Source organism: Wasmannia auropunctata, unplaced genomic scaffold (assembly GCF_000956235.1).
Source record: "Wasmannia auropunctata unplaced genomic scaffold, wasmannia.A_1.0 LD335998.1, whole genome shotgun sequence".
In the NCBI taxonomy this organism is placed as follows: Eukaryota; Metazoa; Arthropoda; class Insecta; order Hymenoptera; family Formicidae; genus Wasmannia; species Wasmannia auropunctata.
Genome location: NW_012026892.1, coordinates 417280 through 431057, shown reverse-complemented (window position 1 = coordinate 431057; position 13778 = coordinate 417280). Strand labels below are relative to the sequence as shown.

General features: G+C 37.4%; 1 protein-coding gene and 1 long non-coding RNA gene across 2 annotated transcripts in view; one reads left to right on the top strand and one right to left on the bottom strand.

The window, feature by feature from the left end:
* Positions 1-10981, top strand: part of LOC105453560 — an 83562-nt gene extending 72581 nt beyond the window's left edge. The window contains exons 9-11 of the mRNA XM_011695622.1: positions 7582-8212; positions 8546-9071; positions 9286-10981. Coding sequence (XP_011693924.1) covers positions 7582-8212; positions 8546-9071; positions 9286-10131 — 2003 coding nt within the window. The 3' untranslated portion in view covers positions 10132-10981. The remainder of the gene's footprint in view (positions 1-7581; positions 8213-8545; positions 9072-9285) is intronic.
* LOC105453561 overlaps positions 1-13245 on the bottom strand; it is a 31021-nt gene extending 17776 nt beyond the window's left edge. Inside the window, exons 1-2 of the long non-coding RNA XR_974887.1 lie at positions 13136-13245; positions 12924-13061 (exon numbers count right to left, since the gene is read on the bottom strand). This is a non-coding gene — a long non-coding RNA (uncharacterized LOC105453561). The remainder of the gene's footprint in view (positions 1-12923; positions 13062-13135) is intronic.
* Positions 13246-13778: the final 533 nt, after the last annotated feature.

The window sequence follows — 13778 nt, the reverse complement described above, 5'->3', positions numbered from 1 at the left end:
GGATGAACGGGAATCATCAAGGTCTAATCAAACTGGAGCGAAGAAGTCGCGGGGGAGATGTCGGCGCAGCGCATTGTAGCGCATTATGTAAACGACGGAATCAACGGATCGAGGTAATGTCACTCTCGCGAATTGACCGAGGCGGAGACCAATAAACGAATCGTTCGACGACGATCACGAGAGCGAGATCGGTCAATTTTTTGCGCACGCGAACAAAGATACAGATAAAGAAAAGACGCATACCGGTCACGTTTTCTCTTATCTGACACTCGTGTCCGATCTTTCCAACTGTCGGCCGACGATCCCCGCGGTGCGTTTAATACTTACGAGGAGATAAATCTCGAGTTTTATCGTCAAATGACAGTCCTTGTGTGGAATATTTTAGTTCATTAGTTTTATCAATAAGAGGAGATTGAATTTGAAAAAAAAAAGATTAATAGGATGAGTGCATGGCAATGATAAATTTTTGCACTTTTTTACCGAACAAACTATTCTCTTCAAACTTTTAATTTTTCATATTGATTCTTCTGAATCAAGGAAGGACGTGCAGAATTCTGAAATTTTAGTAATCAAGCTTTCCAACTTGTCACGCGTAAAGTTAAACTATTTTGTTTAACTTTAATAACACAATGGCATTTTTCGAAAAATTGGGGCATTATAAGTTAAAAAAAGGATTGTGCTGAACTGAATCACTTAATTAAAGTTCCGTCCATATTACGTTTATTTTATTCGGATTTAAATAAAACGGAATTAAGTCGCCAAACATTTGAAACTTTCATCGATGGGGGTAAACAGGAAATTATCGCGCTGGGGCGAGTAGTCAATCATCCGCTCTAGCAATCCGTTGGAAAACTCCCACGAAGCCCTCATTGTCAGTTAAAGACTCACTTTGTTAACCCTTATCAGCGTCATTAGCCGCTGGCTCAATAAGCAATGCGAATTGCATCAGACGTGATGTTTATCCCGACACGATAATGGCCGGGGTGTCGATAAACAAAAATCCCCACCGCGAGGATTGAAATACTTTCGTGCGCGTCCCGACGCCTTCAGTACGCTTCGATCCGGTCAAACGAATCGCGAGACCGCTCGTCCTTCGTCCGTGTTCTCTTTCTCTGTGATCCGCTCTCGGAAATCGCGATTCTAAGCCTCGATTAAAACAAAATGCAGTGCCGCAGAAAACCGGCTTGTATTTTTGCAGACGTTCGGAGTCACGTCTCCGTAAATCTTTGTCGCGTTTGATCACGAGCCGATCACGTCTTCCCAAGATCGTCGATTTCGTGATTCATGGTCGTCTGTCTGTGTGATTGTTATTCCTAAATACTCGGCTTATCGATCCGTTCGAAAGAAAAGTCACTTTCGGACGAAGGCCAGTTTCTTCTTCATTTTCGAAAGGTCTTCGAAAGTCGTACATACTAATCTAATGACTCGCCGCGGAACGAAAACGACTTTTTTAAGCGTGGCGCGATGATAAGGCGTTATCGGTGCAAAAACGGGGAGGAAATCTTGTCGCTAGACAGACAGTCGCCGGGGCAATACTACTGATAGACGGAGCAGCGCGGTCGTAAGTCGATTCACGATTCCCGGCTCGTTCAGTCGCCACTCGCCGCGGCAATACTTTCAACATGCTGGCGAGACATCTTCTCTTCATCGCGACCAGGCGACCTCGTAAGTTGAATATCATAAAAATCATCGTCGCTTCGCCTCGTTAAATCTCTTGCCTGCATTCTTACAATTACAAGTCCTTGTTTACGTAAACTTTAGGGTGTCTCATTACTGTCATCAGCTTAAACTTAACGTATAAACTTTTTTTATATTAACAATTGCGTGAGTTTAGTGTGTCAGTTTATATTTTATTTTAATAAACTTGAATAATTCACAAAAGATTTTTACATTTAAATTAATAAGATATAAAAAGTCTTAAGAATTTATTTTTGAATAATAAATTTAGGGCCATTTTTTTATATTTAATATATTTTCTATCTTTTTTATTTATTATAAAAAAACAATAGATTCAATAAACAAAATTATATTATTAATTAAAAATTATCATAAATATGAAGAAAAAAATTAAAGTTTACGAATATGTTCGCAATATTATATTCTTATCAACTTATGTTAATTCAATAATGCTTTCTGATGCATATTTTTCGACAAGCTCCTGTCCATTGTGGACTTAAATTTTTTTGATAACAATTTCAATTGCTCATAATTAGAGGAAGGGATTATGATCGTCTATATGTATTGTATATGTGCTGCATATGTGTATTGTATATGTTTGCTCCGAACTTGATTATTTCTTTTTGCGTTCATCGCGGCACCAAAATATTTTGTATCAGTACATATAACGCAATATTCGAGAAAAATTTATTAATATCCATTACGTAAACTGATAACTTAATGGACTTACAGAAAATATATTCACTGATATATAAATCGCTTTTTTATACAAATTTTATTTTTAAATATCACGAATTTCTTTTAATTATACTTGGAAAATATTCCTTAAAATAATATTTTTCAAGATTTCACAATTTAAGTAGATATCTCGTGTTATAATAATCGTTAGTTTTTGGACATTCTCTCTCGTACATATCGATGTACGAATAAATATTGTATTATATATCCAATATTTTTCCATTTTATTCTGTCTTCTTTTATGTGGAAGGAAATTAAGATATTTTACGGTGACAAATGAGATGTTTTCCCTTCCTTCTTTACGCTATCGATGCATCTTTAATTCCTATTAAACATTCCGCGAAGCACAAATGGGCAAATGGGACGCTAATTTGTCTGTCAAGTCCATGACTATCAGTGACATCACCCGAGAACATTAAGTGTCTGCATCGCGTGAGTGACCGCGCGTCGTTATCGGTATTGCAAAACCAACGCACGATTGCAAAGAAGTTCTACACAGATGGGAAAAGAGAAAGAGAGAGAGAGGGAAGGAGGGAGGCAAAGAAATTCCATGGAAAGTACCACAAATGTGAAAACACGAAGATAAAAGAAAGAAAGAGAGATGAAAAGGTCGATCCTCTCCTCCAGTATTTTATTCTTCGCTTAACAGTTCCAGCTTAACGAACAGATGTACAACGCAAATCGCGCGTCGTATACGCGCTTATCTCGAAAGCGGACTTTTATCAGCGCGCGTGTAACCGTGCACCGGCCCGATCTCCCATGAAGTGTGTAAACAATAATATTAGCGTTGATTGACAACAACGCGCAGATATACATATGCACAGGGCGAGATCTAAAAAAAAACGGTACGATAATCAAAGTTCTGAACGACCTGCGATGTCTCGATGAGGACCTTAGAGCAAATGATACCGATTGCGTAAAATTGCGGCCGAAGTTCGATAACGGTGGTTAAATCACAGTTAATTCGGTTGTGGTTTCCAAAACAATTGACGTAAGAGCGAGAGAGAGAGAGAGAGAGAGAGAAAGTCAGAAGGAGATGCGGGATGGAACACGTGTAAATCTCGCTGTCAAATTTAACTCCACCACGTACAGATAATTTTTATCTCCTCGCTGATTTACAGTTGTTTTCAGACACAGAATACATAGACGCTTAAGTGTGAGAGACGTAGTAAAAACAAATCCGTCCAATTTAGGTGTGCAAAAAAATCGCGTCGATGCCACTCGATGCGATGTAGTAGATGTGAATTGTTGCGAAATCGGCTGTAAACGGCCTGCAATCGCGGTTCTTATTTTGGTTAAGAATAAAAAAATAATTAGAGATACGCAAAATATTAAGTTCACGTAATATAATTTATGTAATTATAACTATTTACGCCGAAAGTATTATGTTAATCCACTTGTATAATCGCATACGTATATATGGCCAGTGACAAAAACGTACAATAATTTACGTTACTGTAGATCCTCGGATTTTGCATTAAACGAGCGCTAAGTCATCGAAGAGTATATAAACAACGTGTTTTTATATAGTCATCAGTTGGAAACAGTGGTCAATCTGTCATATGCTTATAACAATTATATTTATTTACCAGCATTACTCTCTCGTGAGTAATTATACCAAATTGTATTTGCTACCAATAATATTCGTATTTCATTAATGTTGTTACGTGTTTTGTGCACGTAAGAAATATTTTGCTGCGTCGTTAGAGACAGTGACAATTTACGATTGCAATGATTTTTTCAGAACGAAATTGATGAGCCTGTTATTGCTATGATGATTTACGCAATGTCTGCAGCTCTTGCGACGCAGTGTAAATATCATACGCCGTGAAAATAAATCCATAAAAAGAACAGGAGAGAATTAGTCATAGCCTATAAAACTATACTATCTGCTCGCGATAAATGCGTAATTCGTCGCAGCTCGCTTTTTATTTCGCGTCTGTCAGCGATATGTCGGAGAACGAGGGTAGAAAATAGTGATCCCGGTGACGTACGCGAGTGATTTCTTTCGCGTTGATAGCAATAAGAGAAAAGCCGTGTTTTTCATGCGTATAACGCATTCGAATGCGTAGTAACGCGCGGTTACGATATCCTCGATTTCCCCTTGTATTCCACGCGCGATTGATTGACAAGTAAACGCGTTAACCGAAGTTAAGTTATTGACCCCCATCTATTGACGATACGAAAATCATGTTATTGTATTTAAGTTACCTTAAATACAATACTTGGCTGACTAGAGGAGACCGGAGCTTGTTGGCACAAGAGGCAAGTTGGCATTGCGTTCCGCTTATGTATTTATGGTTGAAGAAACAGGAAAAATTTTACTGTATAATATCTTTGTTATAACATAGGTACTTTTCTCTAAGTTTTATATAAATCAAACAAATATTTAAAAATAAAAAAAGAGAAAATCTCTGATTCAAGAGAAAGTAAGCAAATTTTCAAACGCTTCAAAATTTCATATTAATGTTCTTCGACCGGAGAAAGGAAATCTAATTGTAAGTGACATATTATTAAGTTAAAAGGAAAATTTTTGTTCTTAAACGACACGTTATTTTAAATAATACATATAACAGTAATTTTTTATAAAAGTTCTTTTTACCATATTAGTACAGTTTAATCATAATAAAGAATTATTTAAAAGTCAAATGCCTAAATTGTGAAAACTGTGCCCACGAGCCCCGGTCTTCCCTATCTCGCCTGTTATTGTAATTAAAAATTTCCGCGGAATCTAAAAGTAACTTTTATTAAAATTATTTTTAAATTTTAGATATATACATATATATACATATATATATATATATATATATTTGTTATTGTTAATCTAAATTATATATAAATAGTACGTTTTACTTTGACTTAAAATGTAACTGATTTATGAGATAGTGACTTGGTAGTTTAATGACACATAAAATTAACCGTCCTCCGCGCGATCGAAAGTGTTAAGATCTTCACGTCCGATCTCGCATTGACTGATCACCGTTAAATATTCTACAAATAAACAGCCGTCGTCTTCCATAATCGAGATAACGGCAGTTCATGTTCCGGCATGCTTAGTGAAAACCCTTGTAAATGTGCCTTAACTTGCCGTGTCGCATGTTTGCTCGAGAGATGCGTGCTCGCCTCTCGTTGTAAGTAGCGTCTGTCACTAACAAGGACTAACTGTGGGTGCATAGAGCCCTCGTAGCTGCAATCATGGGTCTTAATCAGGGTGATACCGTGTTTGCATTTGTGCGCGTTTTCGTGATCGTAAAGTATTTAAAAATTATATACATTTTTTTGTAAAAGTTTATATATATGTATATATTTTTTTTCAATTAATGTTAAATATGTCAAATCAAGGTAAAAAGTTTGATCTATGATGGGTAGATTAAATTGATACAGAAGGAATTGATAAAGAATTGCATATTAAAGAAATCCAAGCAAATTTCACAGAGGATTAACGTGTCTGAAACGATTACTCGCTTCCTTCACTGCTGGTTGCTCTCATAACGAGTATTATACCACGTCTGTAATCCGCGCGATAGTTATCACGTCGACTTCGCTAGCGTTTAGTTAGCGCGATAACATCGTAAAAACGTGAATGCGACTTCGCGCGCCGTCTGCTTACGAGATAACGCGGGATAATAGCCATCAGTTTGTAAAGCGAGCCGCATATGCGGTTTTAATTGAAATCGCGGGAGGGGGGGAGGCGGCGGGATTTGAAGCGCACTTTACGCCGCGCCGCATTCCTCACGGTGTTACCCTGACACGGCAGTGTTGATTAATCAGCTTGCAACTAATATCGCGAGGACGTACTTACAACCTGTGGGCAGGGGAGCATGCACTATTCGGCGTGTACTGTACATGTGTATATGTGTAGAGCGTTAAGAAATCTATATTCGCTGTAAGCAACGTTACTATAGTATATGTACATTTTTTTCTTCTTGTACTCCAACAATGCGTTATCGCGACGCATCTTTATCTGTACATAAAAGTACAATATTACCTGTCGCCGACAAAAACAATGTCATTTTAACGTTTTAGGACTGTATGTGAATAGAACGTCATTTTTTTTGGAAAGCACTTGCATTTTTTTGTTCTCTCTTTTCTGTCTATATCGTCTCATCTCACCCATGTACACATCATATATGCACCTCTGAGATTGTAAATACTGCACCATCCTAAGTTCCCGCCTGTTTTTTATTTTTCGTTTTTATGTATCTCCATATATGTGCCTACTGTATAGTTTTAGAAAAAAAATGCACCTCACGCGCGTGTGGCACCCCGCACATAGTAACTCACACACATATCATAGTTCCATGCTCCATGTACCTGGTGAGTACGTTTTTTTTTAACTTCGTAGGTATTGCGCGTAAGTTTGATGTGAAAAGGTATAAATTTTTCTTTGTATATCATAATTTTATAATTCTTTGATATTTTTGTTACAAATTAAATTTTTGTTAAATATTAAATTGTATCTGCATGCATTATTTAATATTATAAATTATATTGCATTAAAATGTGCTGTTTATTGTTAATAATAATTTCCATTATTAATTATTATTAATTGTTAACAAATGTTTCCTTATTTCATTGAATATGAAAATTTAATAATTTAGATGGCTTATACAAAAATTAACATCAAACTCATGTGCTATATTTGACATTATGATTTTCTCACGTTTTGTTTATGGCATGCTTGTGTTTGTGATGCTTTTGCAACGTGGTCGCTTTGCTTGAATTAATCATTCACAGTTTCAATAATAATCTTGATGTAAATAATTTTAATATATATTTAAGTCTATATTTAACACATATAAAATCATAATCGTCAAAATTTCTTTTTCTCTTTTGTATAACTTCTAATCGCAAATATATCTCGAATAAAAATAATTATAACAATTATAAATTATAATAATATTGTGAGAAATAATCATATAATAAAATATATCATAATTATAACATATAGGCATGATTTAAATCTAACAAGTCTTCGAGATCATTTTGTAATTTTCTCGAGGAAATTAATCTATTTAAAAACTTTTTTAGAAGACAGTAATTCTTATACTGTACTTTATAAAGCTAAAAATATGATAATATCATATTTAATTTAAGAAAAACACTTATGCCCTATCCTATCACTTGCGAGAAACATAAAAATTAAAATTCTCTTGATTGTTGCAGACAATACTTTACTGACCATACCTCCGGAATCGATACCGCCTCAGGCGATCGTTCAACCGCCGCCCTACATCGCCCCACCAAAGCCCGACGATCGACAAAAGTCGTATAAGTACCAAGAGATCCTTAAGGACACGCAGCCACCGAATCTGCGAGCGTATCCTGAAAATGAGAAACAACCGCTCGCGCAGGACATCTTATATGATTCTCGTCGAAACATCCAACAATATGACAACATTCTCGATCAGCAAAGGATGACGAACTATGAATACCAGCAACGAGTTTGCAATTATCAAACGGTGCACATGCACAACGCGAGGAATCAGCAGCTCTGTTCACCAGCCAGAGATATCAATCAACAGCAGTTCTACACGCTGCCGACGAGAAGGCCTCAACGAGAGACCGAACCACCTCGTAGTGTCACGCCGGACATCACCAGGGGTCTCGGTCGCGGTTCTCTCAGCAGCATGCACATGCTGGCGAAACAGGGTCAACAGAGGGTCACGGTCGTGGAGAACGATCAAGCTCGACACATTTTCCACATGGACGCGGGGAGAAGAAATTCGGAGCAAGAAGAGACGAGAGGCAGATGCATGCAAAGTCAACCTCAGTCAGTCGTGGATGTTAGAAATAGGTGAAGATCGAAAAAAGAATTAAAAGAGAAATAGAAGAATTCCTTCTGTCATTTAATTGCGCTTTTAAATCAATTGCAAATTTTTTTAGCAAATATATAAAATATTAATCAGTATTAATATTAAAAGATTAATAATATTAATTATGTATTATTATCAATAATGCAGCAATATCAATGGTCGAGCGCATTAGTTATCTATTATAGATTTCTATCTTTATCGATACGAAAGATCGAGTGGAAGAAAGATTACTAACCATCAAGTCTATTGCAGCAATTGCATGACGCTAATTGCTATTGACCTTACTTTAAACGTTTCCATTGTCTTATGCACAGGTTCGCAACGCCTCTAAACCAAGCTGCACTTGGCTATCGATTCTTCGCATCTTCACCCGCCAACGACGCTCTTACGAAATCTCCTAACGCGGACGTTCTGAGGAATAATCCAATTTCGCCGATCGGCCACGGTGGCTACGGTAACGGCTTCAAATCGTCCACTCCCACCAGCCACCACGGACGATCGGTGCCAACCGTGGCGGAACGTCTAGCTCTGACCACCGCCGCTGGCAATAATTGCCCGTCGCCGGTACCAACGAGCAGTTCCTCGGGTAGGAGCACTCCCGTCCAGACCTCTTCCGGCAGGACGACGCCGACCAATTTGGTCCTGTCGCCCACCAAGAGCACTATGTCTAACGAGGAGCTATTCGCCGCGATTCACAAGTCCAAGAAGAAGCTCAACATCAAACTCAACGATAACGAAAACCTATCGCCATACGGATCAATGGACTCTCTGGTGAAAACAACGGCCGGCACCAGGCATAGTTGGAGCCCGGAATCTCAAAAAACTTCTTCAGAGGTAATTGTTAATATCAAAACTCGATTCGAAAATGGATCATATTTTTAATTTCTATATCAGAGAAATTGTTTTTTCATTGGTTATATTAATTTATATTAATATCGAAGATTAAGTATACGTTTATTTTACTACGAATTAATATTTTTGTTCTTTCTAATATCCTGCAGCAATTTGATTTACTTTTGCTACAATTCGTTAATTAACGCCCGACCAATTCCAGACGGTGCAATCGCCTACGTCGCGAATGGATTTCAAACGGTTGCTCCTTCAACAGAGTGTAAAGTCCAATCCCATGCGGTTATCGGCGGCGGAACAGCTAAAATTATCGCGTCAACAGTGTCAACAGCAGCAACAGCAATTGTCGCCGAACGCTCACCAGAGTCCCTTGGCGAAAGTCCTGAGTCCGCGCTCGGTCTGGAGATTCCAGACCCCGAGGACCGACGTCCTTTCGTCCACGATAATCGAGGACACCGCGGCGGAGGAGAAGGCAATGAAGCCCTCGCCGGAGAACACGTCTCCCATTTCAAGACTGAATTCTAGACGGCAGCTGGATCTTTGCATCGATCTACCGAGTCATCTGCGTGTCGCCGATTACAAGGACAACGCGGCGAACAACGACAGACTAACGGCGAACAAGACGTCTGCGAGTGAATTCAAGCTCGATCCCGCAATCAAATCGTTAAATCAAAACAACCACATTCGAGAATCAATCACGTCTGACGATCCCACACGAACCGCATCTCCTGCGAAAATCACGATAGCCGGCCAGGATATTTCGGCCGTGTTACCTCGAGACGATATCGCCAGCACGGCGATACGATATCCGAAGGACATGCTTCTCGAATCTAAGAGTCAAGACGCCGTGAGTGCTCTCGAGTCGAGGAGGATCAGCAATCAACTGGCGAGAGCGCAGTTCCTGGCCGGCCCACCCGCGAGCGCCAATCCGTCGCAGAATCTCTACTTCAGCAAGAGATTCAGAGCGCGATCGGAATCCCCGCGGCACGCGGTGACGCAAAATGTTGCACCGCGCAGCCCGAGTGCTCCTACTCTCGAAACCGCTCTGTGATCCGCGAACATGTCGATAATGAAGACAATGGCCTTGCACAAGTCTTTAGCTCTTCATTATTGTGACATACGACATGTATATTTGCACTTTAGCAAATTGAAACACCTAATAATTAATAAGTCAAAGTTTGATATACCGAATCATTAAATTGTAAGTAAAGTATTTATCTACAAGAGTTTGCTATAAATTAACCGATTTTGAACACATGAACCACAATGTCTATAAAAATCAAGCAGTGCTCTAATTGTGATAGAATTCCATTTTTAAATTTTTGTATAAAGTTTTTCTCGAAGGAAACTGACGTATTTAAAATTTTTCTATGACGATATCTTATCTACTTTAATGAAGAGTTAATAGCAAGGGCATCTGAATCTATATTTGGGAATTCCGACGTATTTATTAATCATGACCCGTTTGTAAATCGAATTTTTTGTCCTAATTAACTTGCATCTGCTAAGAGACACTAATTTTTAGAGACGCGAGATGGTAATAACGCGGAAATTAGTATTACCCAGTATTGCAAGGCTTCTTGCATAAAGTAGAAAAAAAAACATTTAACATACGAAAACGCCGTAACTATTACGTCACACTCCACTAATCGAATGTACAATTGATTTTACGACACGTAACGTTACGTTACGCAATTCAAATCACTCCGCTAAATCTCATAGACGTAATTCAATCGAATAATAAGCAATAAATAGGATATTCTCGACGCTAATCTTCTCAATCGAGTGCCTATTTGATATAATCATTTTATAAAGAAGCATTTTGCGTGTGTATAACACTGTAAATTTAGTCTCGAATTAAGACGCAATGTCGTAGATTATCAATGTATCGATGTATTCGATATTTTCTTATTCTTTATGCTAAGCGAGCCTTTTTTTTAACAAAGAAAACGATTTGATCTTCGCACGATCTCAATGCTCACAATCAGACGCTCTTGAAAACAATAAGGGGATGAGATGAGTACTCATATAATCTCATCTCAATATATTCTTAAATGCAGGAAATGCGGATGCATTATATTCTCTGCGATAGTAATGCACAAGATTTTGTTCACGGAGCTCATTTTGCGACACGAAGAAACTAGCGACGGAGCTCTTTCGTAGCTCTAATAAGAATTTTATCGTTACCTTTATTCAAATCGAAATATTATGCAGTATTTTATAATCACATGGGTTATACAATATTAATTTATTCACGGGAGTTAAGAGGAATATACCGATAGCCCAGAGTTTCGCATGAAAATTAAGCACGATGAATTATAAATCGCTCATTGTGGATGATAGAAATTGACGAGTTGAGTGCAGAATTATTATTACCGATTCTAGAGATTACTCGCTAATGGTTTTGGATTGTTATCGTAAAATATCAGTACAAGATAATATTTATTATCTTCTCCGACAATTCTCTTCCATTATAAATTTTATATTTTTTTGAAAATGTATCAGATTTTTTATACAATTGGAATTGTAAAAAAATGTAAACTTTTTCAATATTTTTTAAAATATTGAGTAAATATACATTTTTTACAATTTTAATTCGTATAAAAAATCTGGGAAATTTTTAAAAAATTTATATAGAAGTTCTAAGAAATTATGTAAAACATTGCAAAAAAATGTAGACTTTTAAAAAAATATAAAATGTTTACATTTTTTAAATAATTCTTTATACATGTGACTTCTGAAATATTTTAAGATCTTTCATTCTATAATTTCTGAAGAAAATTTATAAAATATGAAAAAGTTTAAGAGATATCTTTTAAAAATATTTATAAATTTAAAATATAAAAAATATTAGAGACATTGCGTACACAAATTTTTTGCTAGAGAAACAAGAAAATATAAATTTTAACTGGACATGCGATTTATCATTCATTGTGCGAGGCTCGTTATTGTGCATCGGCAAGTTCGGATAGCCGTTTACCGATGACGTCAAATCGGGAGTTTAATCGTTAAGATATTAATTTATTTGTCGACTTCGACGACAAGGTAGCCCAACTCCCACCCTAAAAGGCTCGGTTCCACAAATGTAAAATTAACTAATTTAATCTCGGTTTAGCTTACTGTTTATCTCTTTCTAATTCTTAGGTTAGAAAAAGATAAAGCGAGTTAAACTTCGGTTAAATCGATCAGTTAATCGTGAATTGTGAAATCGGGCCTACAAGTTCGCTTCGGCGAAAGTTGTACATATAATACGCGAGCAGCGTATAATCGCAAATTATAAGTCTCGATCGCTTGCTAGTCTAGTCGGGGTAGAATTTAGTACGTATATATATATCGCGTTTTGAAGATTTTTCGGGCGAAAAAGTGCCGTTATTAATCGCGTGCGTATATATAATCTATCACGTAATCGGATTTTGTACGAATGGGTGAATATAGCGAGAATATACAAATATATATATATATATATGTACGCGAGAAGAGTAATATGTTTAGCGTAATACAACAGAGTTGCCTTAATTAAATTATTTCGAATTATATACGCCGAGCGATCGTCGACGGCGCGATTGTTTACGGTCGCGCGAGGGACGGGATAAGTAATTTTGCAAAATGTAACCCGCTAGGTCTTAAGCTGGAAAGTGTGTTTTGTACTTTGCTCAGAATAAACGAAAATATTTCGTGAGACCGGGTGAGTCTTCCTTGCCCCTACTTTTGCGCACATAGCTATGAATTTATCGCGATATCCTTGAAGGCGACCGCGATAAACAACGTCGGTGTCGCTAAATGCAAGCGCTCGACAGCGACGAGTTTTAATCCATCGCAGGAAGGAACATTTTGACATCTTACCTTATCATTGCTGAATAAGCGTGATAAAATGTGTATTCTCATTCACCGCGCGAACTGCACACGGCGCGTCTGCGTCTCACGGTTGCCATCTCGAAAGGGTCTCGCTGCGCGCGACAAGTCGCCTCCTCTCTGGAAATTCTGGAATGCATTTTATATTGAGTTTCCGAGATCGAGGCATGCATTTTCGACCAATCGAAAGATTATGCGCTCACCTATCCTACTGCACGGCTGAAATGTGCGATGCGCGAAAACATCGACGCGAATTATCGTCAAAACGAGCGAACGAACGAGAGCGGAGAGCGTTGCCGGTCGCGTCGCGCGTCGGTCTGAAGTGCGCGGTTAATGGTTATTAAAGTAGCGTACACACGACGCGACCGAGGACAGGCGCAGCCTGTGATTGGTCAGATTTAATAGTCATGTTTGAAAGATTACCGCTTGCACAAAAAGCTGCAAAATTTTTTTATTACTGTGAATTCTTCCCAACATAAAATCTTGCAAGTCACACAAGTTAAAAAATATTAATATTCTGTAGAGATAATAAATTTACAGTTACAAGAAGCATTTACTGCAACAAATTCCGAATTTTATGAACGCGAATAGCCAGTTGCGTAGTGTGTAAAATATACGAGTACCACTATTTTGAATAAAATATTCATAAAATATAATTTTAATTTAATTTTATAATTAAAGAAATATATTAAAATAAGAAGGATATATTAATGTACATAGTGTTAAAAATCTGAATTAAGAATATAATATTTATGCTTTGTGACAAGAAAAGTATGTATCACCAAAAAGTTCTAATGTCACCAGATAATTTCCAAGTCGTGATTAATACAAAACACAGAAATTATC